General features: G+C 36.9%; 1 protein-coding gene across 1 annotated transcript in view; it reads right to left on the bottom strand.

Annotated features, from left to right (window-relative positions):
- Nucleotides 1-22,994, bottom strand: part of LOC146139367 (ryanodine receptor 2-like) — a 118,091-nt gene that overhangs the window by 7,570 nt on the left and 87,527 nt on the right. Inside the window, 25 exon segments of the mRNA XM_083393001.1 lie at nucleotides 554-766; nucleotides 1,290-1,376; nucleotides 1,763-2,008; nucleotides 3,158-3,377; nucleotides 4,917-5,011; nucleotides 5,568-5,703; nucleotides 6,787-6,945; nucleotides 7,394-7,488; nucleotides 8,234-8,363; nucleotides 8,729-8,854; nucleotides 10,588-10,749; nucleotides 11,365-11,581; nucleotides 12,529-12,718; nucleotides 13,045-13,116; nucleotides 13,610-13,755; nucleotides 14,022-14,102; nucleotides 14,653-14,729; nucleotides 15,310-15,386; nucleotides 15,926-16,105; nucleotides 17,147-17,267; nucleotides 17,859-17,950; nucleotides 19,528-19,621; nucleotides 20,266-20,378; nucleotides 20,704-20,808; nucleotides 20,965-21,183. Coding sequence (XP_083249127.1) covers nucleotides 554-766; nucleotides 1,290-1,376; nucleotides 1,763-2,008; nucleotides 3,158-3,377; nucleotides 4,917-5,011; nucleotides 5,568-5,703; nucleotides 6,787-6,945; nucleotides 7,394-7,488; nucleotides 8,234-8,363; nucleotides 8,729-8,854; nucleotides 10,588-10,749; nucleotides 11,365-11,581; nucleotides 12,529-12,718; nucleotides 13,045-13,116; nucleotides 13,610-13,755; nucleotides 14,022-14,102; nucleotides 14,653-14,729; nucleotides 15,310-15,386; nucleotides 15,926-16,105; nucleotides 17,147-17,267; nucleotides 17,859-17,950; nucleotides 19,528-19,621; nucleotides 20,266-20,378; nucleotides 20,704-20,808; nucleotides 20,965-21,183 — 3,453 coding nt within the window.

The following is a 22,994-nucleotide window of genomic DNA, read 5'->3' as shown; positions in this document are numbered from 1 at the left end:
TTTGCCAGTAAAAATAGTTTACCATGAAGATAAATACGCAAATTGAAGAAAAATAAAATGATGTACATTTTTACCATGTTTTACTCTATTTGATGTTTCTACCAATTTTTCCCCATTAAGAGAAATTATTTTAATCCCTATAACCAGAAAGCTATACTAAGTTCTAACTAAGACAGTTCTAATGTGTTTATAGATATTCGTTTCTCGTAAGCGACATTTGTGTTTTTGTTATCAACTGTGATCTAGCCTTTCTAAAGCTGCTTGTTGACCAACAATTTCCGTATCATAGTGCACCGAAAACCACTGGAATTTATCGAGAGCGGTACGAAACCTAAAGGTTGGTTCACACACCAGACGCGTCTGACTTTAGCGCAAAACGTTTTTGAAATACGCGTTCGGTTGCGGAAAGTTAAAACATTTTTTTTTTACTTTTTCGGTTATAAGCCAAGGAAATAAGCCATTAACGCTGGCAACGCGTTATGTGTAAACTGAACGACACTAGCGTTTTGCACCAGACGCTAACGCCAGAAGTAAAAAGCGTCTATCAACCAACCTTGAGCCTGTAATAAGAGATGAGCATGGAGAGTCCAAGGAACAAGTGGATGGTGGAGAAGATAGTGAGCGCCTTGGCGAAGTACTCAAAGTCCTCCTCCAGAACAATAACTTGATCATCAACTTCACCATCGTTTGTCTCAAAGGCAATCTGCTCCACTTCATTTGCTGTACTTTCTTCGCTGTCTTCAGAGCCACCAGTAAGACTCTGCCACTGTATGGTAAAGAGGAAATGTTTAAAACGGAATTAAGTGGGATTTTGCCATCCAAGTGTTTACTGTTACATAAGTGATTAACAAAAACTTTGGAATTCGTTTTTCGGAGCAATGCGAATACTTTTTTTTATGTTGGTACTTTTTCTGAGGTATTTTTTTGCACATATCTTTATTGCTTACGGAACAGTTCAAAAGTCAATTTATAGGTTTTCACAGACTTAAAATTCGATCACTTGATGTGTTTTAAATATAATTCAAAAAACAAAACAGTATAAGTGCTACTACACAATAATAAATCGATTAAAAATGTGTTTTACACGGTCAATTTTAAACACATGACTTAAGCAGTTAAGCTGTATTTAAAATATTTTCAAATACTCTAAAACTTTGCAATATGCGAATCAATTCAAACATTTTTTAAGACTTTTAAATACGTAAAGACTTTTTGGCAACCCTGCATAAGCACAAGTTCAACAAATTTACATTGTGCTAACAAGAAACTGTTTCAGGAAAAATCCGTACCTTGTAGAACAGCAAAATGACGTTGATGGCAAAAGTCATCGCCAAAGCAAGAATTTTAAAGTTGTAGAAATTTCTCGCAAATATTCCCTGCAAGCAACACGACAGTTAAAAATAAATCTACTCTTAGGAACATGCGTTGGTTCGAAGAGGTCTATTTCGTTCTTTTATTTCAATGCTAAATGTCGAAACAAGAAAATCATATATTGATTTGAAGAAAACTGGGTGAAAGATCATAAAATGTTTTATTTACGTTGTTTAGCCTTTTGTACGATAAAATGTGTTTTCTGCATATGAAAAAACGGACGCCTTTAATTGATATGGCTTGCAGAAGGATGGATGAACCAAAAAACGTAGGCTTACTTAAGTCCTGACCAGAAGTAGGCAATATTTTAAACGATTAAAATTTTTTACAAGGTATAGAAAAAAACAAGCTGTTGATGCTGTTGTGGATTCAGAAGACCCAGAAAAGTTACCATAATTCCGTTGTTGATTCCGTTCAAGCGATCCCAGAATGCGGCGTTCGGGTCTTCTTTCTTCTCTTCGGTCGTGTACCTCTTCGGTCTTCCTTTTGCGCGCTCGCACCGTTGCCATGACGACCCCTCCCCCTTCTCCTCTTCCTCCTCCTCGACGACTCGTGACGTATCGAATGACGAACCTCTGACGTCAGCCAGCATGGCCAGGCGCTGCGAGACGCGGTCGAGCGAGCCGCGGGACGAATGCTGGGTTCGAGAAGGTTCGATTAGAACAGGGGTGCCTAATTCAAACATGCCGGCGGGTTAATCGCATTTCGTCTAAGTTTATTTTCGTCAACTTTATATAGAATTTGAGTAAAAGGTAGGTAACGGTGTTGAAAGGGTGTCTTATGTATACAATGTGTAATGCTGTTCAGTTCTAGTGGTTTAACTTGTTCGGCTGCTTAACGCGTGCAACTGGGACCTTTAACAGCTTAGCTTAAAGGAAAGAAGTAAACCACTGCCTTACATTTTTTTAGCGCCTATAATAGTTGACCGGACAAACTTGATTGCGAAGTAGGGTTGCCAAACATTTCGTCAGAAATGAATTAAAGACATTAAAAGACTTTTTAAGGAAATTTATTGGTTTTTAAAGAGCTTGAAATAGATTACTCGACTTATTTTAAATATAATCAGAAAGCAAATAGTTAAAATTGTTAAACCTTCTTTGGAGCATAATTATAGTAGGTTGCCGTGAGACGAAGTAAGAATATCAAAGTCCATACAGAAGTAGGTGGCATTTTGAACATTTCAAATAACACTTTATTAATTTTTAACATAGTCATACTATATGTTGAATTTCTGTAATATAGGTATCATTTAGTCAGACTATGTTGAAAATGAATATGGAGACATTCGAAATACTACCTACTTCTGTATGGAAGACACACACAAACATATGTGTTTAATAACATCTGTGATCTAGCCCCTCGGAAGTTGCTTTATGACCAACGATTACGGCTTCCGTATCAATAGTACACCGCGATGGCTTTTCGGTGTACTACTTCTGTATGGGTTTTGATATTCTTACTATAAATACAGTCAGTTATAAAGAAACATCAATAAAGTTAGGCTTAACCACTTCTTAAAAATGCACAGTTGCACACATAGTCCATATACTTTGGGGCATAACAGTTGGAGGTTTCGATTATCTGACTATGTTGAAAATGAATAAAGGGTTATTCGAAACGTTCAAAATGATGCCTACTTCTTATGAGCTTTGATATTCTTACTTCGTCTTACTACAACCTACAACTATTATGCCGGGCTTTAATATTCTCAGTATGGGCTTTGATATTCTCACTATATATAAAATAGGTTATAAAGAAACAGCGATTAAGTTCGTAAAATATGCACACAACCCACCGCGGAGGCGTGTGCGCTCATCTGAAGTCGCTTCTCCCTCCTCAATCTCCTTCTCCGGAGCGCTCCTCGGGAGGAAACGGGAGTAGAAATGCCGCTGTCGTAATCGGAGGCGATCATACTCAGTGTGTCGGCCGCCTCGTCAACGCTGAAGTCACCGAAGCCGGCGTGTGGTTTGGGATGCGTTACGGCCTTGATAAGCTCCTTGCCTTTCCTGTGGAGGTAAAAACAGAGCGTTGGTTTCAACGAAACATGCTTTGCATTTTAGTGTAAGGCTGGCTTTTTCTGAATTGACCGACACAGGTTATGTGTGGCAACCCGAACCGTTAGAAATTAGGGCAGTTCTAAGGTCTATGACAATTAGTGCGTCTGGCTTCTAGACTTCGAGGTCTTACACAATGCACTAATTTGACATGACAAATCTGCATAAGATTTCGCTGACTTAAACGACACTGGCTATGTATGGCGAACTATTTCCAAGCTTGGTCAATTTTATAACAGCGGAACTTGGGCTATGAAGGAGAGCTAATTATGAAACTAGAAAACCTTATACTCGTCTGTACTCAGGGACGCCATATATTCCTAAATCTTTTCTATATATGTTTTCTGTGGTCGGCGATACAAAGTAGCTATGCTAATACTGGCAAGTTATATATCATGTTACGTGTTTACGCTTTAAATGTTTATCCTTTTAAGATATTGAATGTATATTTATTTATTTATTGGACAGCATAGTTAAATAATTTATTGATTAATATGTCACTTGACCAACCAACACACATGGACTACTATTCATTGTCACTAAAAGAAAAGAAGACTGAATTTGTCAGCAATCTAAATGGAACTACCATTTTGGAAATAAAATATTTGCTATTTAGTCCAAGGTGCTCTTACAAAACATAACCAAAAAGGAAGACCGTGTAAAACCTTTAAAAAGCATTAGTATCGCTACTAGTCCGATACTAGGTTTGTATCAGACTCTCGATATCAAATTAATGCAGAACGCATGTGGAAGGTTTGCTATTTCAAAATGGCGTTTTTAGTTTTTTTTAAGATAATAGTAAAGCAAATTGTGACACAATAATCTGAAAAACATCACTTTTCCAAGTTTTGATTATTTCAATGTATATTGTTTGATCATAGCAATGAAACACTTTAGTATCGGAGGGGGTGTATCAATGATGGATGGTGTTCCTTCAATGTGGTGGCGGCTAAGAACGGGAAAACGTTTTACAACTTGGGGCTAAACTGTAGAAGTATATACCCAAAATTGTTAAGGTTCAGCTAACAGCCCTTCTCAACCTGGGGTAAATTTACCCCAGGAGGTAAATTTATTCGTGTTAGGGGGTAAATCCAAGAATAGGTATTCAAGCTCTGAATATTCTGATTTCGTTTTCTTCAACTTACCTATGCGTAGCGGCTGCTTTGCATTGCTTACGATCAAATTTAAATCACGAAACCAACTTCGTGTTGAATCTGATATTCGTTGTGCATTATCGACTACTTTACCAGAAAGTAAACAACTCGTTTTCAAAAAGCGAAGACAGCCGTCGCATTAAATATAACTTATGTAATTTGTTGCTTTCGTTTTTTAATAAATGAGCACCTTTTTATATTGGGGGTAAATCTGATATCCATCTTTGTTAAAAGGGTAAAACATGCAAAAAAGGTTAAGAACCCCTGAGCTAACTATACCAACTTGCTAGCCTATCATAAGCCTTGGCAAAAGTCGAAACAACTCTTTTCTACTCACGACATATCGATTCCAAACACGTCGGACAACATGTCATCTTTGTTGTTACTTTTTTGATCGCTTAGCTTTAAGTCGAGAAGGTCGTCGCTGTCCGCCTGCAATAACAGTCACAAATATTCCTCAATAACGATTCAGATATTTATGAGGACATTTGAGGTAAATAAGCGAAAATCTTTTTTAAAGCGTATAGTATGAGATCTCTGTTTGCAAGAACAGTAAATTCTACACTGAAGAAAGAGACCAGTCAAATCATTATAAGACCAAGTCTTTTTTAAGTCAACGACTAACACAATATTAAAACAAAAAACTATGAAAATACGTAAACTTCTGAAAATGAGTAATAATTTAACTAAAAAATAATTAAAAAACAACGTGGAGCAATTTAATCGTTTTACGTTCAAAACTTGAGATAAATTGCTCAATTTTATAATAAAATGTTAAATCTTAATTTTAACCAAAGTCGTTTGACCGAATAAATTAAGTCCAAGTCAGGTCATTTGTCTAAAAGACTTGAATCAAGTCAAATTGTTTTACCCAAACGAATGAAGTCAAGTCAAGTCATTTGAAATCCAAGACTTAAGGGTACTTAAGTCAAGTCATGTCATAACAACACTGGTTCGAAACGAAAAAATGTCGAAATGTGTAACTCACGTCGTCCGTATTCTCCTCTACCCCCTTCTTTGTTGGGTCTGGCATGCTCCCCATCATCTGCGACATTGTCGTCTTCTTCGTGGCTTCGATCAGCTTGTCAGAGAAGAAGACGGAACGAAGAGCCCAGGCGAACAACCTAAAAAAAGGAAGATTCGATTATTCTGCGCTTAAAAACGTTTGAAAATAGAAGTTGGGCTTGGGAATTCCGAACTGTTGTTTTTTCGCTTCTTTAGTTTTGCAGTTTTTGCAATTTCAGTTTAGTTTTGCAGTTTTGCAGCAGAAATGTATATTTCCGAACTTAAAGTGTAGCATTTCGCCTACAACAAACGCTCTCTTTTCTGCTATTTGGAAAATTAAAATGGTCACTTACCACTCACAAAAGCAATATAGTTTCTATTCATTTATCTGAGGGTAATCTTAACAATATCTACAGAAGTTTCCATTATTTAGCGCTTTAAAAACTGTTAAAAACAGTATTGGAGCTTAAGGATAGTACGAGATTCTGAACTGTTTTTACGCTTCTAAAGTGCAATTTTGGTTTACAAAATTTTCAGTTTCGTAGTTGAAACACATTTTTTCGTTTAAAACGTTTTACAGATGTAGCCTACCTACATTTTACCTACAATAAGCTCTGTTTTTACTTTGTGGCAAATTAGAATGTTCACTCCCAACTCACGAAAGTAATATGGTTTCTATTAATATTTCTGTGGGTAGTCCTAAAATAACTAGATATTTGAATATTTTTCCAACTTTTTATGTTAAGAAAAAATGTTTATTGGTAACCTTGCATCCATATCAAGGTCGATTTTATATTTTACCATATAGTAGGCATTTTCAAATGATACAGTCTGTAGATTTTTTTACAAATTGACTGGACAAAATGTTACAAAGAAACAGCCAAAATGTGTTTGTTAATCAGAAAAAAGTTTTAATCAGTTACAAAATTTGACGATTTCGGTTTTAAACATGTTTGCAAAAGCCACGACCAAACAATTGGCAGCCAAACAAATGTTGACTTTTAGACAGAAATGATTTACCTACATAAGTGCGATAGGTTTTCGTAGAACATTAGACGTTCTGTTAATTTTGACATTGGACTTAGATTAAGGCAAATCGCTAAAAATTAAAAAAATGCCATACATTGGGCTATAAGTTTACAATATAGAATAGGGGTAACTTAAGAGATTTAGTGATTAGTGGTTTATTTCGCAACAATTACCTTGCAAAGGCTACGGCCAAAGCTGCCATGTTCTTGTTAAAAGCAACGAGCGTCCAGAAGAGAGCGACAAAGATCTCGATCCAGGACTTGGATCTAAGCTTCTTAAATTGCTTCCTCGCTTTGGTCAGACTGAAGACGGAAAGAAGACTGCCTGGTGAACTGTAAAGAAAGTTAACTTGTTTTTCGATTTAAGCTTTTGGTTTAGCAATGATGAAAACCAGAATTTCCTTACAGAACTGTTGCTATTTCAAAAAAAATTTTTCGCACACTTTTAAGTTACCATTAAATCAAATTAAACCGAAGGTAATTTTGTTCAAATAAAAGAAGAAAAAATATTGTGCACATTTTGTCTTAGTAGCCAAACAGTACAATGTTGATCTGTTGTTACACTTTCATAACAAACTTATTTAACTAGATCGCTAACAGGAAGTTGAAATTGGGGCATTGATTAAAGGCTATAATAACGTACTAAAATGCGGCAAAAATGTATTAAGGATAAAAGAACAGATTTCCTCAAAGCAATGACGCAAAAGTCTTATGATTTTCTAAATGAACATAGTAACACGATTTCCGCCAGCTGCGCCTCCCAAGGTAATAAGCAACTTACGAAGCATCCTCGTCGTTTGCGTCCTGCTGTGCTTCCGAATCTTCACCTCCGCCTCCACCGAAGCCAGCCTCGCTTATGTCAGCTGCCAGTTGCATCTGAATAAACAATAACAGGGTGAGATGCTGCGACAATTCTAGTTGTAAAAACCAATTTAATGCTAGGATAGGGTTGGATTTTTTTGGGACATGTCCGGATTTTAAGGTTGAACATTGCGTCCGTTAGAGAATTTATACCTTGACCTAGTTGGTTAAGTGGGGAAAATTAAAAAAGGCGGTTTTGGTTCAATCAATTTTAGGTAAAATATGCTTTTTATAAAACATTGTTGACGCCTGTACTGGTAAAGTTATTTCACCTGACGTGAATGTGTCTAGGATTCTGGCAATCTTACGCTAAGTCCAAGCAATAATGAAAGGCCATGACGTTTTATACTTGTAATAATATTTTTTTCAAACCTATTATATTGGTAATAATTTAGACGTTGGTTCGAAAAACATTTGCTTTGACATTAGCTATCCATTATTAAATTATTAATTATATGGTTCAATCTGCAGTTGATGCATTCGTTTTATCTGGATAGTTTCTAGTTATAAACCAAACATTTCCGACTCTTTTTTTCGTGGAATACTTATATTTGATTGAAATATGGTAAATTCAAAAAATAGTAACTCCAACCAGTACCAACAGCTAGCGCATTTCTTCAATATTCCCACCTATTTTAAAAACATGGAAAACCAAACTATTTATTATTAACTAAGATTAATCGTATTTATATTCAACGAAACGTTTATGCAGATGTCCGAGTTTTTGGACAAACAAAGACACTCTTTTTTTTTCTTTTACCTCGAAGATGGTGTCCTCGCAAAAGTTGACAAACTCGTCCATCTTTCCCTTGTCGCCGTTCGTGTTTATGACGTCAAAGAAGAACTGGCGCTTCGACTCCTGGACTTGGGGCTTGTGCCATTGGTCCAAGCTGATTAAAAAAAATAACGATAGGGCTAAAGAGACATTTGGATTACTCCCAGATAAAACTAATCATGGCCAAAAATTTATTTCATTTAGTGGGAATTAAGATGGTGTCAGGAAATGAGCTTAACCTGACTTACATTGCCCATGTTTAGGAAACATAGCTTTGAATAACATTTAATAATAGTTTAAGACATTAAAACAGAAGCGCTAGGTGAATTTAAAAAATGGGTCTTGTAAATCAGTTAGCTGAAATATTATGAGAAACCCTTGAAATTTCTCAACCGTACAACCATGGGTAGTCTCTTTTAAACGCTTATTTTTCATGCGTAGTTCGATGATCGATACTAATATATTAGTCTTGCGACTGACCTTGAGGATCGAATATTGAAGTAGACTCGCTCGATACGTTTTGCTCCTCCGACAATTTCAATCCTTCCAAGGTTGGGTTGAAAGTATTCCAACATCGCTTCGGCCATTTCGAGAAACTTCTTTAATCTGTTGTGTCATGGAAAGCAAGTTATGTTAAAAAAGTGCATTAACCTGGTCAAAATCGAAACTAATAATATACCGTATAGTAGCGTGTTCCTAAAAACTTTAGTAGCAACATAGGTAAAATTATAATTTCAACTTGTACAATGAAGATTTACACACGAAAATTGGTGCCTACATTTCTAGAATCTAGAGCAGGGGCATGCAACCTGCGGCCCGCGGGCCAAATGCGGTCCGCGGAACCAAAATATGTGGCCCGCGGCGTGCTTTTTTTTGCCCGCACCACTAAACATTTAGGTAACTGTTAAAATATTGAAACTTCCCGACTGTTACTTAGTCTAGGTCGCCTTATATAGCATGTACATTTTTAGTTTATTAGAATTGGAAAATAATGTGACCTGCTAACATATTAGAATGGAACGTGACCTGCTAACAAAATAAAACTACAAAATGAGTTTTGGATGCTGCTGCTGAAAGTGTACAACCTTGTGTGAAAGTGAATTGCACTGAGCGCTGCAATTTTTTTGTTTTTGAAATGCTTTCGCAAAGCTACTCATGGGCATGCAAAGAAAGCATATTAAAAATTTTTGTTTGATCTTTTTCGATCATTTGAAATGTAATTGTTTTATATTCAATTTCAATGTTCATGTGAGTTGTAAAAAAAAGAAACATATTTCTCTGCGCAGCGCAGCTAAAAAGTAGTTTTTTACCCTCGATCTAAATAAGTTTTCACAGCTGAAAAAATTCGTCGCTTTTAAGGTGGCATTGTTTGGTTCAACGTACGTGTGTGAGCAATTTTTTTGTGGTAGTCACTAACACAGTGGTAGGCCAACTGTGAACCACGAGTTATTTTTGAATAGCTTGGTGTTATCATGTACCGTAGTTGTTGGCCGCATGATTGCCGTACATTCGTTGCACTTTATTTTAACAATTGGTGTGGCATATAATGTTTTAAATTGGCTCAGCTTGGAAAGACCCACGTGCCAAATGTGGTCCTGTGAGCCTGTAAAACTATATTTTTTACCAACTTTAACTCTATGTAAACGCAAATTTTTCGCGCTTCGCGATATTATTTTTTATATTTCACCTTAAAACCAAATATCCCCCTGAATTCGCCACTGTTTTCGTAGTGGTTTTACGTAGTGGACCTTTAAGTAGCTCTGAAAAGACTACTTTGGGCCGCAACAAAAAGTTTTGTGACGACTGCTTTAACAGGTAGACGACGATATATTGCAAGTGGCCCGTGGTCTAATCCGAATACACTTATTTGGCCCTTATTTGGCCCAGTATAAAAGGTTGCACACCCCTGATCTAGAGCATAGTTATTTGTTTTTTAAAATGCTGCAAATTAGGTATACCATATCAATTTTAACGTGACCGGTTACCCGTACCCAAAAACGCTCTATAAAGTAAAAAGCAGTAAACCGCCTGCAAGTCACGTGAAGTGTTACTGTTGGATTAGTTTTACAATATAAGCTAAAAGTAAATACGCAACATCACTTTTTGAAACGGTAAAGATATGGTAAAGATGTTTGATTCTCCCGAAAAACATCGAATAACACCCCGATTTTTTTAACTTTAACCAGAATATAGCCACTAAAAGAGTTTTGGTTTAACTTGCAAATAAAGCTATTTCAAACGAACGAGAACTGACATGATCACAGCGGATTATATCACTTGATACTGACCACAGTAATTAACGTGTAGTAGTTAATCACTTGCAAGTTGCCAAGTATTACCTGGCGTCTTTTGGCATATGCTCTGATAGATTGGTAAGGAGCACGGCAACGTTGAAACCAATGTCGGCGGCGGGTCCGTGGAACTGTTCGGTAAATTCCTGGTAGTTTAGAACCTCCTCGTCCGAAGACATCGCGCAACTCAACAGAAACTCAATCTCCTCGCTATAAAGTGATTTAAATACTTTTCAATAAAAATGGTTATCGGTAAATATACTTGGCTGACCGTTTTTTTCAGCAAAATTGGCCATTTAAAGATTTTGTGACATCGGATATGGAGACCACCCATTACATTTTGTTGTTATTTTATTTATAGTTTTTCGCTTTTTATTACAATGGAGCGCACTGGCAAATTATTTCTAGGAATGAAGAACCCTAATTGTTGTTTTGCTTGAGGTTCAATGCAAAATTATTCCTATAAGAGGAGTTGGGCTATCTAGTTTAGAAAAGTAATACAACCTTGTGTTGCAGACCGTTGCTTTGTTTTTACATAAATGTACTTTTTTTAAAGTTTATGGAGACCTCCCTATTCTTTTAAAATTGCCCTTTTTATATCAAAAATCTTTTGTTTTTAAATTAAGTCTTCATTTTTCTTTAGCAACTCATTTTAACCAACTGTAATAAACAGGTTTAGGCTAAAATTTCTATAATCATCTGGATTTTTTAATAAACAGTCAAAGCACCCCTTGCATTAGTAAGCCCCTGTTTGGTTTAAGTAACTTCTGAGTTGAGCATAAACCTTTCCCCAGACACAAACTTAGAAGAAAACATAAGTCCAACCTGCTGTAGACCTTGGACGCCTCCATCGCCTTGTGGAAGTCCCTCCTGCTCACAAGACCCCGGTTATCCGGGTCGTACACCTTGAAGCGGTCCGACTCTGTGATGTCCTTCAGTCGGAGGAACATGTTGAAGAAGCGGATGATGAGGCCGACGTTGTGCGAGGACTCGATCAGCGTGTCCACTAGCTGGCGCCCGATAGTACCGTCCACCACGTTGCCTAGCAACAATAAAAACAACACTTGCTCATTTGGAATTAAAGACTCGGATAAATGTGTTTTCGGAGGCGAGGCATTAGAAACCGTAGCGCACGTGTTCGCTTCAGCTATCGGACTATCTTATAGCAACTATAAGAGTAATAGTTTAACGACTTTCTCTGCAAGTGGGGGTATGTTAAACAGAGGGGGGGTATGTTAAAGGGGTATGTTAAAGCCCAGTACAATAAGCCTGAATCCCAGCTGTATTTTAAATTTCTCCCTGCTAAATCGCCTCATTTTTTTTTAAATGTCTCCCTGCTAATATCTCGCCTCATTTTTTTTTGCTTTCGCACTCGTTTTGTTGGGTCCTGTATAAATAAAAAAATAAAAAAGCAACACAAGAGAAGTTAGGCTCTTGATTGGATACAAAATTGAACATATAACAATTAAAACAGCTCCTTGGTAAACTATGACCGGAAAGGATAAAAACAATTGGAAATACATTTGGGAATCGTCGGAAAACATAAGCAGCACTATAGATGCTCTTTCTGCTCAGGTGACGAACAAAACAAGACATCCAGATATTAACTGTCGATAAACGTTTCAAGCGGCACTTGCGATACGACAATGTATTTGAACCTTTAAGGGGCTGGTCAATGAGAATATACACACGCTTTATTAGATATAAAAGGTGTTCTACTTATGGTATATAAGGTAATTTTTTTAATTTAAAGTGGGGTAAATCTTATGGTTCGTCATTTTCAAATAAATACAATTCAACCCATATTGTAGATGTAGACGCTATTCTTTTAACACAAGGTGAAAAGGAAAACAAATATAGTTACAATTTTATGTATAAAACTAAAATAACACTGCAATTTTTTTCTCGTGAATCTAGATTTCCTCTTTTTTAAAAAACATTTCCTCTTTTTTGAAAAAATTTTTTTTTTTTGACACAGCAAGAACCCACCTTCGAGCATGGAAAGCAGCATGACGACCATGTCCTGCTGAAGGTCAAGCAGCTCGTTGAGCAAGGTCAGTTGTTGACCGGAGTCCTGAGACAGCTTCATTTGCATGTTGGCAAATACGTGCAAGAAGCCGACCACTGCATCCCACAAACGACTGTGGGCAAGAGCCTGTTGATTGCCTTCGCATGGGCCCTGGATAACAAAAAACATTGGTTGGCAATGCTGGGCATATTAGAAAGTTGGATAATACATTTGAAGGGATCTTGTATGCTGGTAAGGCTTTAAAATAATATTAAAAATTATTTCAACTGCGTCAACATACGTGAATAAACAGGATCCAAGATCTTTGCTGAATATGGGTAAAACGTGCAAATAGCAATCATTTAAACCGCATAAAAAAAAAATTAAAAAAAATTATGAGTCAGGATTCATGAGCTAAACTTGCCACCAGTCGAAGTTAACAAAATGATCCGCTAAAAAACTTCAAAAAGAACCTAAACGCTGAAAAGGCAACCCACCTGGATGTATTCAGTCAAAGAGTTGAAAACTTGCTTGGCAACTCCGATAGCTTTAGAAAAGTTCTGCTGGCCCTGCGGATGCATTAAAGGCACCGTTGTAATGACTTAAGTCAATGAAGTGCACTTAAGTCAGTGTTTTTAAATTACTTGACTGGGACTAATGTCCTTGAGTCAAATGATTTGAGTTGAAACTAAGTGTTTTTATTCAACATTTTATTATTTATCTCCAGTTAAACGTAAAACCATTTTTGTTGTTATGTTGATAATTCTTAGTTGAAATATTGCTCATAATCGGAACAGTGATAGAAGGCACTGGTTAACACGATTATCATAACCCTGATTTGCAAATGTAGTCTTTATAGAAGAAACAGACGACACGTGTTCGTTTTCATTAGGTTGTAAAGGACAAGTATTTCCAATCGAAGGTTTTACTACAATTCTCTTAACACAAAACAATTTTATGTCTTTTAAGCGCTGTTGTGCTCAAAAACATATTTGCTTATTAAGTGGTCGAAACGTGTTGCTTATTAACGACCGTTCAATAGTTGATGGTGCTACCACTCACATTGGCATCTATTGTCTCTTTGGCTGAATAGTACCAGTAGAAATCGCTGATGGACTCCTGCAAGCGTAGAAGGTAATCGACCGTCGAAATAATGATGTTAACGGTTGTGTTGTTGCCAACCTGTGTTCGAAGGTAGTTTTGGAAATCTGCAAGACAAAAATTTGTTGTGTTATTTGAAACGTTTCGCGAACAAGTGAGAACCTGGTGTACATCGGTAACAAGATGAATGCCATATAGCCAGTGTATAAAAAGTGTTTGGTACTACACCCAACTGAAAATAGGTAAATCAAACTAAGCGAAGCAATTGATCTCACCTCTAAAAAAATCACTATATATTAGTTAATTAGCGCTTTATTTGTAATTAAATCCGATACGATTGATAGCATCGGCAAAATAATTGCTTTAAAATTACCTGCGTTGTGTCCTTCGCAAAGCAGTTGAAGGAACCGAAATAAAGCACAAGTGAATTCCGAATCTCGCATCGTTTTCTCGCCTGAAAAATCAACAGGTTCAACGGAAATCAAGAAACAACGAAGAGTTGGCGAAAACATGCAGTGAAGGTATTACAATTTATAAAGATAAACCCTTATGCAGTGAACAGTGCTGTGTCTGTGCGGGTTGCAATAAAAGCTATTAATGTGTGTTTGCCTGTGGCTACCTGTGTTCACTTGGATAACTTCGTCCATCAAACCTAAAGTTTTTTTGCATTGTGAAAATTTGTTTTTTAAGCTGCACTTAAATATTGTTTTAGGATCCTAATAAATGAAATATCCTTTGCTAATGAAATCCTGTTTCGATATATTTTTAATTAACTTGTTTAAAATACTGATAAACATTTAAATTAATTATTTACACCTAAACAGTCCATATCTCTATACAAAGAACAGATAGATAACTTAATTAAAAAAAAAAACTTACTTTTTTTAGTAGTAAAAAAAGTAGTATTAGGATTATTTTAAAGAAAAAAAAAAATATTGATTTTTCTGAACTAATTTCGCGATTTTGGTGGTAACAACTAAAATAGGCATAATTTATTTGCTTACTTGTGGATGTCCCATTGTTGACATGTCCAAGGTTCTCCGCCTTGATACAGCGTTCATAAGCATTGAGATCCAAAACACTGTGACATGTAACAACAGTGGTGATACCAGACTTGAACAGCTGGATAATTCTAGTTTTCTAATTCAACGAATTAGAACGAAATGCGGCTAATTCTAATTCTAATCTAATTTGTGAATTGCTTGTGTGCTCTTATTCTAGTTTGAATCTAATTCGGATTTTACTAAAAATCCTACTTTGTCCAAGCGCATTTGTAGTCTCTCAGTGAAAAAAATAAAATAATTTCAATTAAAACTCTTTGGTTGGAACGACTTGTTGTCATTTACAGTCTGAAAAGCATATGATGTGCTAAAAGGCATAAAAATTACAACACACATATACATTCGAATTATTACAATATTTTTCGATTTAAATGAATAAAAATTGCAAATAATCAAATGTAATTCTAGTCCAACGTCTAGTTTAAATTCGCTTTTTTAGGAATTCGGTAATTCTAATTCTAATCTAATTTGGAAAAACTGAAATTCTCTAATTGTAGTTCTAATCTAATTTTCAAAAGTTCAAATAAATCTAGTTGTCCAAGTCTGGGTGATACCTCGTGCTTACAAAAAGTACAGTCGACAAGTTAAACCATTCTATACCTGCACTGATCCATCAAACCGGCAACACTCGTGAAAAACTTGACGTCCTTCTTCGCTTGCAAGTGCTCCAGCATTATCTAGTGGAAACAAACGTAAGTTAGGTCACTTTGTTTTATTTCATTAACGTTTTAGAAAATCTTTTGATAAGTTCAAAGCTCAAAATTCGCTTTGCGCTAAAGAATCACACATTAATTGTCAACCTTAGTTTAATTAAACGTACAAACATTTTGGCTGATTTTTTGAGAGGTTTTCTTTCTGAAATTGTTAGTGTAACACAGATTTTTTTTTAAACGAGGAACAGACAAGCAAGGGATACATAGCTTGGCGATTCACGATACAGCTATCGTAACATCTAGACAGTACCAATTACCAAGTTAGCATCAAATTAGGAGGTCATGTTATTTAGAGAAAAAGAGCATGGAAACTTAAAACCGTCGTAAAAAAGAAGTTGAAGATAATGGCTATATCTTAGGTTAAAGTAACCGATAATTTAATTAGCTAAAAAAAGATAAAAAAAAGGAAATAATTCGAATTGCTCAGCTCATCGTAAACAAAACAGCCCAAGTCGGATCTACATCAATCCTCCGCCAATGGCAAAGCACATAAATAAACCGACCTTTTGAATGAGCGTATTGCCGCCAGTGAGTAGGGCGATGCCTAGTTGCAGTGTAGAGGTGACAGTATCTGACAACTCTCCCCTACTCGCGCTCAAAGTGTACAGCACCATCTCACTAGCGCCCCTGGTGGCCAGTCGCTTCTGCTCGTACAGCAAACGCTGCTTGTCGCGCTCTTTTTCCTGGAGAAACAAAAATATGCGTGATAGTAAGTTTTTGGTTGGTTTGAGGGACCGAAGAGGTTTCTCTGATGTTTTTGTAAATTGAACTTGTACAGTCGACCCTTGAAAATCGATTGCAGTCACTTAACCCCTTAAAACTGTAAGTAAGTGTGCGTGTAAAGACAATTGGCTCGTTTAGAGTCTTTTAAACTTTTCTGTGTTTATTAAGGAAACTTAACCCGGCGATCATGTTTTGACCAGTTAGGTCAGTGTTTCAACCTTTCGCAGCGACGCAAATACTAAGTGTATAAGTATGACAGCGAAGCTTGCAACACAATTATCTTCACTGGTATTTTAAATAAATAAAAACAGAAGATAAACAGCATAAATCATTTACAATTTGATTGATATACATCTGTTTCTTCGTATTGCTTACGCAATTTCCCAAATGTTTTGGAGAGAACTTGCTTACGACAAAGACAAGAAACCTAACCAAGTAAACTACTGCGACAGTCGACAACCCAATCAAATCCAAACGGCAAGCCAATTTAGCCCCACAGGTTGAGAAAACACAGTTTGAGGTTGGCCAAGACATTTGCATTTTGAATGATTTCGTCCAAAAACTATAGTTGACTACATAACACGATCAATCGCAATGGAGTGGAGCATTGTGTAAGCCACAACCGGGTTAAGGCGTACAGCAGTAGTTTTCAACCGGGGTGCTGCGGAGCCCTGGTGTGCCATTTATTATAGTCAAGTGTGCCGAAAGGCATTTCAGAATTTTTTAAAATCTGATTTTTGCTCAATTGGTAGATAGCTTGACACAACTATTCGTGTACGATTAGAGACCATTATATAAGATGACACTTTCCTACATGTTTTAAGTCGATTTCAGTTCCATTTATAAGACATTGCAGAAAAATATTCAACAAAAATTCCAGTCGGGGTGCGGAAAATCTATTGGAGTGACGTACTGAGGTAAGCCATAATAGGTTAAGAATCACAGGAGTAAAAGCCCAATCTCTCGTTGGTAAACCCTTAACATAAGCTTTAAGGTCGCACCTCGAACGACTGCCCTGCGTCTCCGTCTTCGTCTCCGCCTTCTTCTTCGTCGTCCCCGGTGTGACAACTCTGGGACATCAGCTCGCTGTAGTTCAGGTACAACTCGTCGTCCGTCTGTCGCCTGCGCGATTGCGTCACAATGGAGTTGTTTAGTTTCGAAAAAAGGCCATGTGTCTGGCCTCGGCATACACGAAATAACATAATCCGCTAACCACAGAACAAAACCGAATAGCTTTAGAGTAAAGAAAGGGTTTTACGTTGCGTGCATAGATCGTGTACGAGTTAGGACAACAAAATCAAAATTGTAGGCAAACACAACCGGTAAAACGTGGATCAAGTCCAGTTAGCTGTAAATACATTTAACTTTGGAGCATAATGTTTGGAGATTGTAGTAAGACGTAGTAAGAATATCAAAGCCCATAGAGACATGTTGAAAAGGAATGAAGAGTCATTCGAAACGTTCAAAATGATACCTACTTTCTTTATTTAACTTACATATGAATATTTTCCTAGCCGTAAATGGATACTGGTTATAGCCGCGAAAATACAAATTGCTAAACCTTCTTTAGCCAAACTCCCACAATTCTAAAAATCAATGACAAACTGTGCCTCAAATGATTCGTAATTTCAGGGTCTTTTTAGGTTTGTTTAAACGACTTTACACCTTTTTTAAACTTCAAGCGTGATAAAAGGCCGACATATAGCTACTTACTCTTGCGAAGTGACCGATGCCATGCTGAAGACTTGGATAAGTTGCCGAAGCGGATCTGACGAAGACGGTTCAATGCTGTCGTCTTGACCAGGCTAAGTCGGAAGCAAATGTTCATGAGTCAACACACTGTGCAACGAAGCAATGAGATCATCTCATGGTACAACAAGTGGGGCTGTACGTTACAAAGGTGATCAAAATACTTTCTTCAGGTGAAAATGATAAACCCTCATTTAAAAATGCGGTAACACATTATAAAACATTCAAAAAAGTAGAAGCATCTGGATAAACCGAATGAGGTTAAAATAACTGAATTAACTTCAGGAGTAAATTGATAAATCTTCGCTAAAAGAAAAATAGCTAAACATGTATTTTACATTGCTTTAACTTACAATAACGTAAACAAGTAGACAAACCAAACTAATGGTCGTAAACCAAAAGGCAGAATCAGTGGTTGTATCAACATGCTTTTCGCACTGATGAAATGCACAATCGTGTTGTTTCTTATTTTAATGGATGCAAGATACAACATGCAAGCATTACTTACAGATGAGGCACTCAAAATAAAGCTCAAAGCCACATTACGAAACACAACCTTTGTTTATAACCATGCTTTTCTTGGTCAACAGAAGATACTTTTTTTGCTTTGATCATAGTATGTATGTTATAGTTAGGCAAAATAAGCTTCTATTTCGCCTCAGTAGACATGCAGGAAAATGATTTTATTCAGCTAAAGCGACACATTTATTTGATCAGCCAATACAAACAGCATAATTGGGTTTATATGCCATTGACAAAGCGCACTTTAAATGTCGTTGCTCGTTGAGATAGCGAATGAGTGATTTCTACCTTATACAGATTTCGCAGAAATTGACCGGCAAATGGTGTTCTATCGGTACCAATCCAAAGATCGGCGTACTTAACGTTGAAAAGTGATATCACCTTGTGTCTAAAAGAAAATGAAGAAAGCCAACAGTCAGTGCCAATGTTAACCGCAACAAAGATGGAAAATAAGTAAACTTTGCTCAAATATATTGCTGTATATTGCATTGTTTAAACTCCGTTTTAACGTGTATTTTTCAAACAAATCACTTTCAAGAAGTCGTGAACAATTTAGTTAAGGTTAAGTCCGACAGTGTTAAAAATTAAAAATCTAATGAAATCTCGTTAATAAATACACCATTGGGAACATGGTTGGGTCTTCTAATAAGGTTTAAAGATAAGAAATAAACCATCAAATGACTGTTGCAGTAACAGCATTGCATTCCTTGAAATCCACAGAATGAATTGTCGCCATGTTGTTCTTCACTAACTTACAAACACTGGTATGATGTGTCAAACTATATAATACAACAAAGACGATGTCTATGGCTTTTGATTATAAGGAGGTAATCTTGAAACCTAAATAAGGTGTCAAAATTAGGCAAGCACAGCATAAACGGCCTTTTAAACTGCTAGATATTTCAAAAACAGTCCTAATGCTCTCATTACCAGTTTTAGGTGCAAGTTGAAGAGAGGTTAAGCTCATACGAAAAAAATGTTCGTTCGATTACCATTCGCAAAGTCAGATAACAGGTTCACAAACATTCCAACATCGAACAGACAACGTAACGTTAAAATCATGCGATTTTTTAGGTGTTCACGCCATTTTCATTTCGCGCTTAGCAAGTACCGTGATGAGATCGATAAGTGTGCTTTTTTCCTGTTCATCTGAGTTAAGCCACTTGTCCATGTAGTTGAAAAGAAAGCAGTTCGACACGCGATGACTGGACGGTTAAACGGGTGTTAAAAAGAATTCGAAAAATTAGATTTACGTTAAAAAGATTTTTTTTTTATAAAAGTATTCCGTCCAATGTATGTACCCTTATAATTTAATTTAAAAAAAATCTTTTCATTTATATCCTAAAGACAAGTTTGCTCATACCGAAGTTCCTAGGATTAGCTTATTGAAAACGTCTCTGGCTTATAGCAGGGTTATCGCACTACGGCCCTCGGCCCGCCCCACCTGGGCAATAAATCAGGTTTATTGTTTAACAAAAGTGAAGTACTTAAAAATATCTATCTAAAAGTGAAGTACAGTTGAAAACGTTGTCAAATGCAATTCAAAACAAAATTTTGATGACCTTTTAAACTCACTACAGTTTTGTATAGTTATTTATATTACCTTCATATCACGATAATTAAGTTACTAAAGTTCGACAAAAAATTTATATCGTCAATCCTTAGAGTATCCGGGCCTTTATGTAAAAAAATTGCTGGCCTCTGGCTTGTAGCATTATTCTCGAGGTATGTCATAATCCAATATCAAAGTTCCTCTTTAAAAAACACCCTGTCAACGAATCGGGTACTTTATTCCCCTGATATCTTTTTGTCTGGATTTTTTCCCTTTGTCTTAATAGGCAAAACTTACGTAGGAAGGTTGTATAGCGGCACCATGCGGAAACAAGACACCACAGCTTTCTTCCTCTGCTTGGACATAAGCTTTCTCCAAACTGCTCGACGTGATTTGGAGGGGTGCTCAATCTGCAAAATCGACAAGATATTCAGTTGGTAAATGTATTTAGATATTAAGGTAATAAGTTAAGTTAAGCGATTGGCTTTTTCTGCATTTTCCAAGCCCCTTGTAATTCTGCTATTTAAACTTTTATATGTCGGTTTTGAACAAAAAAACATGTAAGAATATTAAAGCCCATACATAAGTATACGTATCATTTTAAGCGTTTTGGATATCTCTTTCAACATCTGTTTAAAATGCTACCTACTTCTACATGGCCTTTAATATTTCTACTACGCCTTACTACAATCTCCTTACATTGCGCTCCAAAACAAATTCAGATTTTTATATTACCGTGTAAAGGTGATGCTGAACTTTGGCGAGGTCAAGCAACCAGTCAACTCTCTGCTCCAAGCTCAAATCCGCTTTTTCGCTTTCCAACTCTTTGGCTGGTTTCTGCTGCAATATAGAAATAACCAGTGTTGTAAACAAGTCAATCTAAGTCAAGTAATTTGTAAAATTACTAGTCCTAGTCAAATCATAATTGGCCAGGTCGATTTAAAAAAATGTCCTTGTTATAAAATTTGGTCAATAAGCAATATGGAGTAAACTCACCGTCTGCTGTTCTTTCATCAAGCTGCCGGCGAGAAACTCCCGTATGTCTTCTTCAGTCTCTCGCTTGTGCAGCATGGACCTGGCCTCCTGTAGCAGCTTATAGTCGCCTGCTGGTCCCACGTTGAGTGCCACTGGTAATAGGCGCTTGGCACATGCCACAACCAACGAGGTGGAGGGCGAATAGAGGTCACCGCGTTTTCGCACGGTTCGCTGACTTGCCTAAGGAGAAGATAGATGGATGATGTTATTCACAGTTTATAGAGAGTAACAAGGTAATTATAGGAGTTGCAGCGGTACAGTCGGACTGCATTTTTTTTTAAGTAAACTAGATGCATAAAAATAGAATACTTATTGTTTTACAGGAGAAAAAAACATACAGCCCGGGGAATAAATGAGGTGATGTTCAGGCGGTTAATTAACGGTAGTTCCAAAAACAAGTGTGGAGACAAATATTGTTAATCTCGCCTGAGATTTAAAATAATGTAAGAAAGTGTTGGAATAAGTCGCTGAAGTAAAAGCGGTCAATGATGACAATAAGTGAGAAGCAGAACAAACACACTAAAAACGTATGTAATGATAAGTAAATATGTGCACCCAGGTTGCAAAAAAGTAGGTTTACGATATTTTACTTATGGAAAACATATAGTGTTGACATGAATAGAACGCCAACAAAGCAGCAACCAGCTGTTAAAAATGGGTACTTGGGTGAGAGTTTAACTTAAGATTTACTTGTGGAATGTACGCTCAAAAGAGTTTAGAACTCGAGTCGTATTGAATAAAAATGTGATTTAAAGATAAAAATTGCAGCGATATAATTGCTGCATTCTCATGAACAAGATATATTGCTTAAATATAAATGATTCCGACAATGCAGCAGTCAACAAAAATACTTATTGCTTAGGTGAGAGTCGAACTCACACACGTTGGTAAAGGCGACCACTAATCTCTCGACTGAGCGATCAAGCGCACGCTTAACAGAACTAGAGCATAAGTCAAGCCGTATCAATAATATACATTTACCTAAATAAAACTACTAAAGTAAGCATACTATAAAACAAGCTCGTTTCTGGAAAGCCGCTGGTGGTCTGCTGAAACCTGAACATATATCGATAAAAGGCTGCAGAACACAAAGCAAACAAAGCAAAGCTTTTTTAGCGAAAAAGAAAACGCGCCAGTTCGCAGCATATGCGCGCAAAGCTCAACGCAAGCAAGCGATAATAAAGCTTTTCAGAGGCTTGCAGCCCAAAAAGCCCATATTCATAGAAAAAACTTACGACGAAAATATCGTCACGGTCCCGCTTGAAGCGACCACGTCGTTTTCTCGTCACCTGCTGTTGCACCAAACGTATAAAAAGAGGTCAACAACATGTTGGAGCACAAGGCTAGGAACAACGTGTAGCTATAGCGCATGTTGTAGACGCTACACGCTGTGATGGCGTCGGTGTGGCGTTTTTAGTTAAGCAGCCGGCATACCGGATAACTTCATTGGCCAGATTACGCAAGCTGGCCGTTCACAGGGCTCTTGGTACTTAGGCATCAAGCAAGTAAACCAAAACGTAACTCAAACATTTCAAACTGTACTGTCGTTATGAAGGACTACGATTTAGGCTTTGGTCCAGTGGCAGCATAAACGTAATGTATCGCTTTAGGCTATAAGTATGTCCCACCTGGACAAAACATAACATTTCATAGAAAGAGGATAGCTGGCATGAAGTTGTAGCCATTTGTCTGGAATAGTAATACGGAGGTCACAGTGTCGACCTGTTTTGCAAATCTAAATTATCAAGTTCGTGCTATTGCGACACGTTACAAGGGATGTAAGTTTGCATAAGGCCTCGTACCGTAGACACATGCTTAAAAAATACTATACAGAGGTCGGTAAGCTTTGCAGCAACGCTATTTACATCGCAACTTGTCAATAGTTGAAAGATACAAAAACAACAAACAGTTTATTTGTAGGTTAACGCAGCACGTTGCTTACTGATTTAGAATTACTTATTAGTTGTGGACTTTCAATGACAGTGAGGAGA

Source organism: Ascidiella aspersa, chromosome 6 (genome assembly GCF_963924565.1).
Source record: "Ascidiella aspersa chromosome 6, kaAscAspe10.2, whole genome shotgun sequence".
NCBI lineage: Eukaryota > Metazoa > Chordata > Ascidiacea > Phlebobranchia > Ascidiidae > Ascidiella > Ascidiella aspersa.
This window is presented reverse-complemented; position numbering and strand designations above follow the sequence as displayed.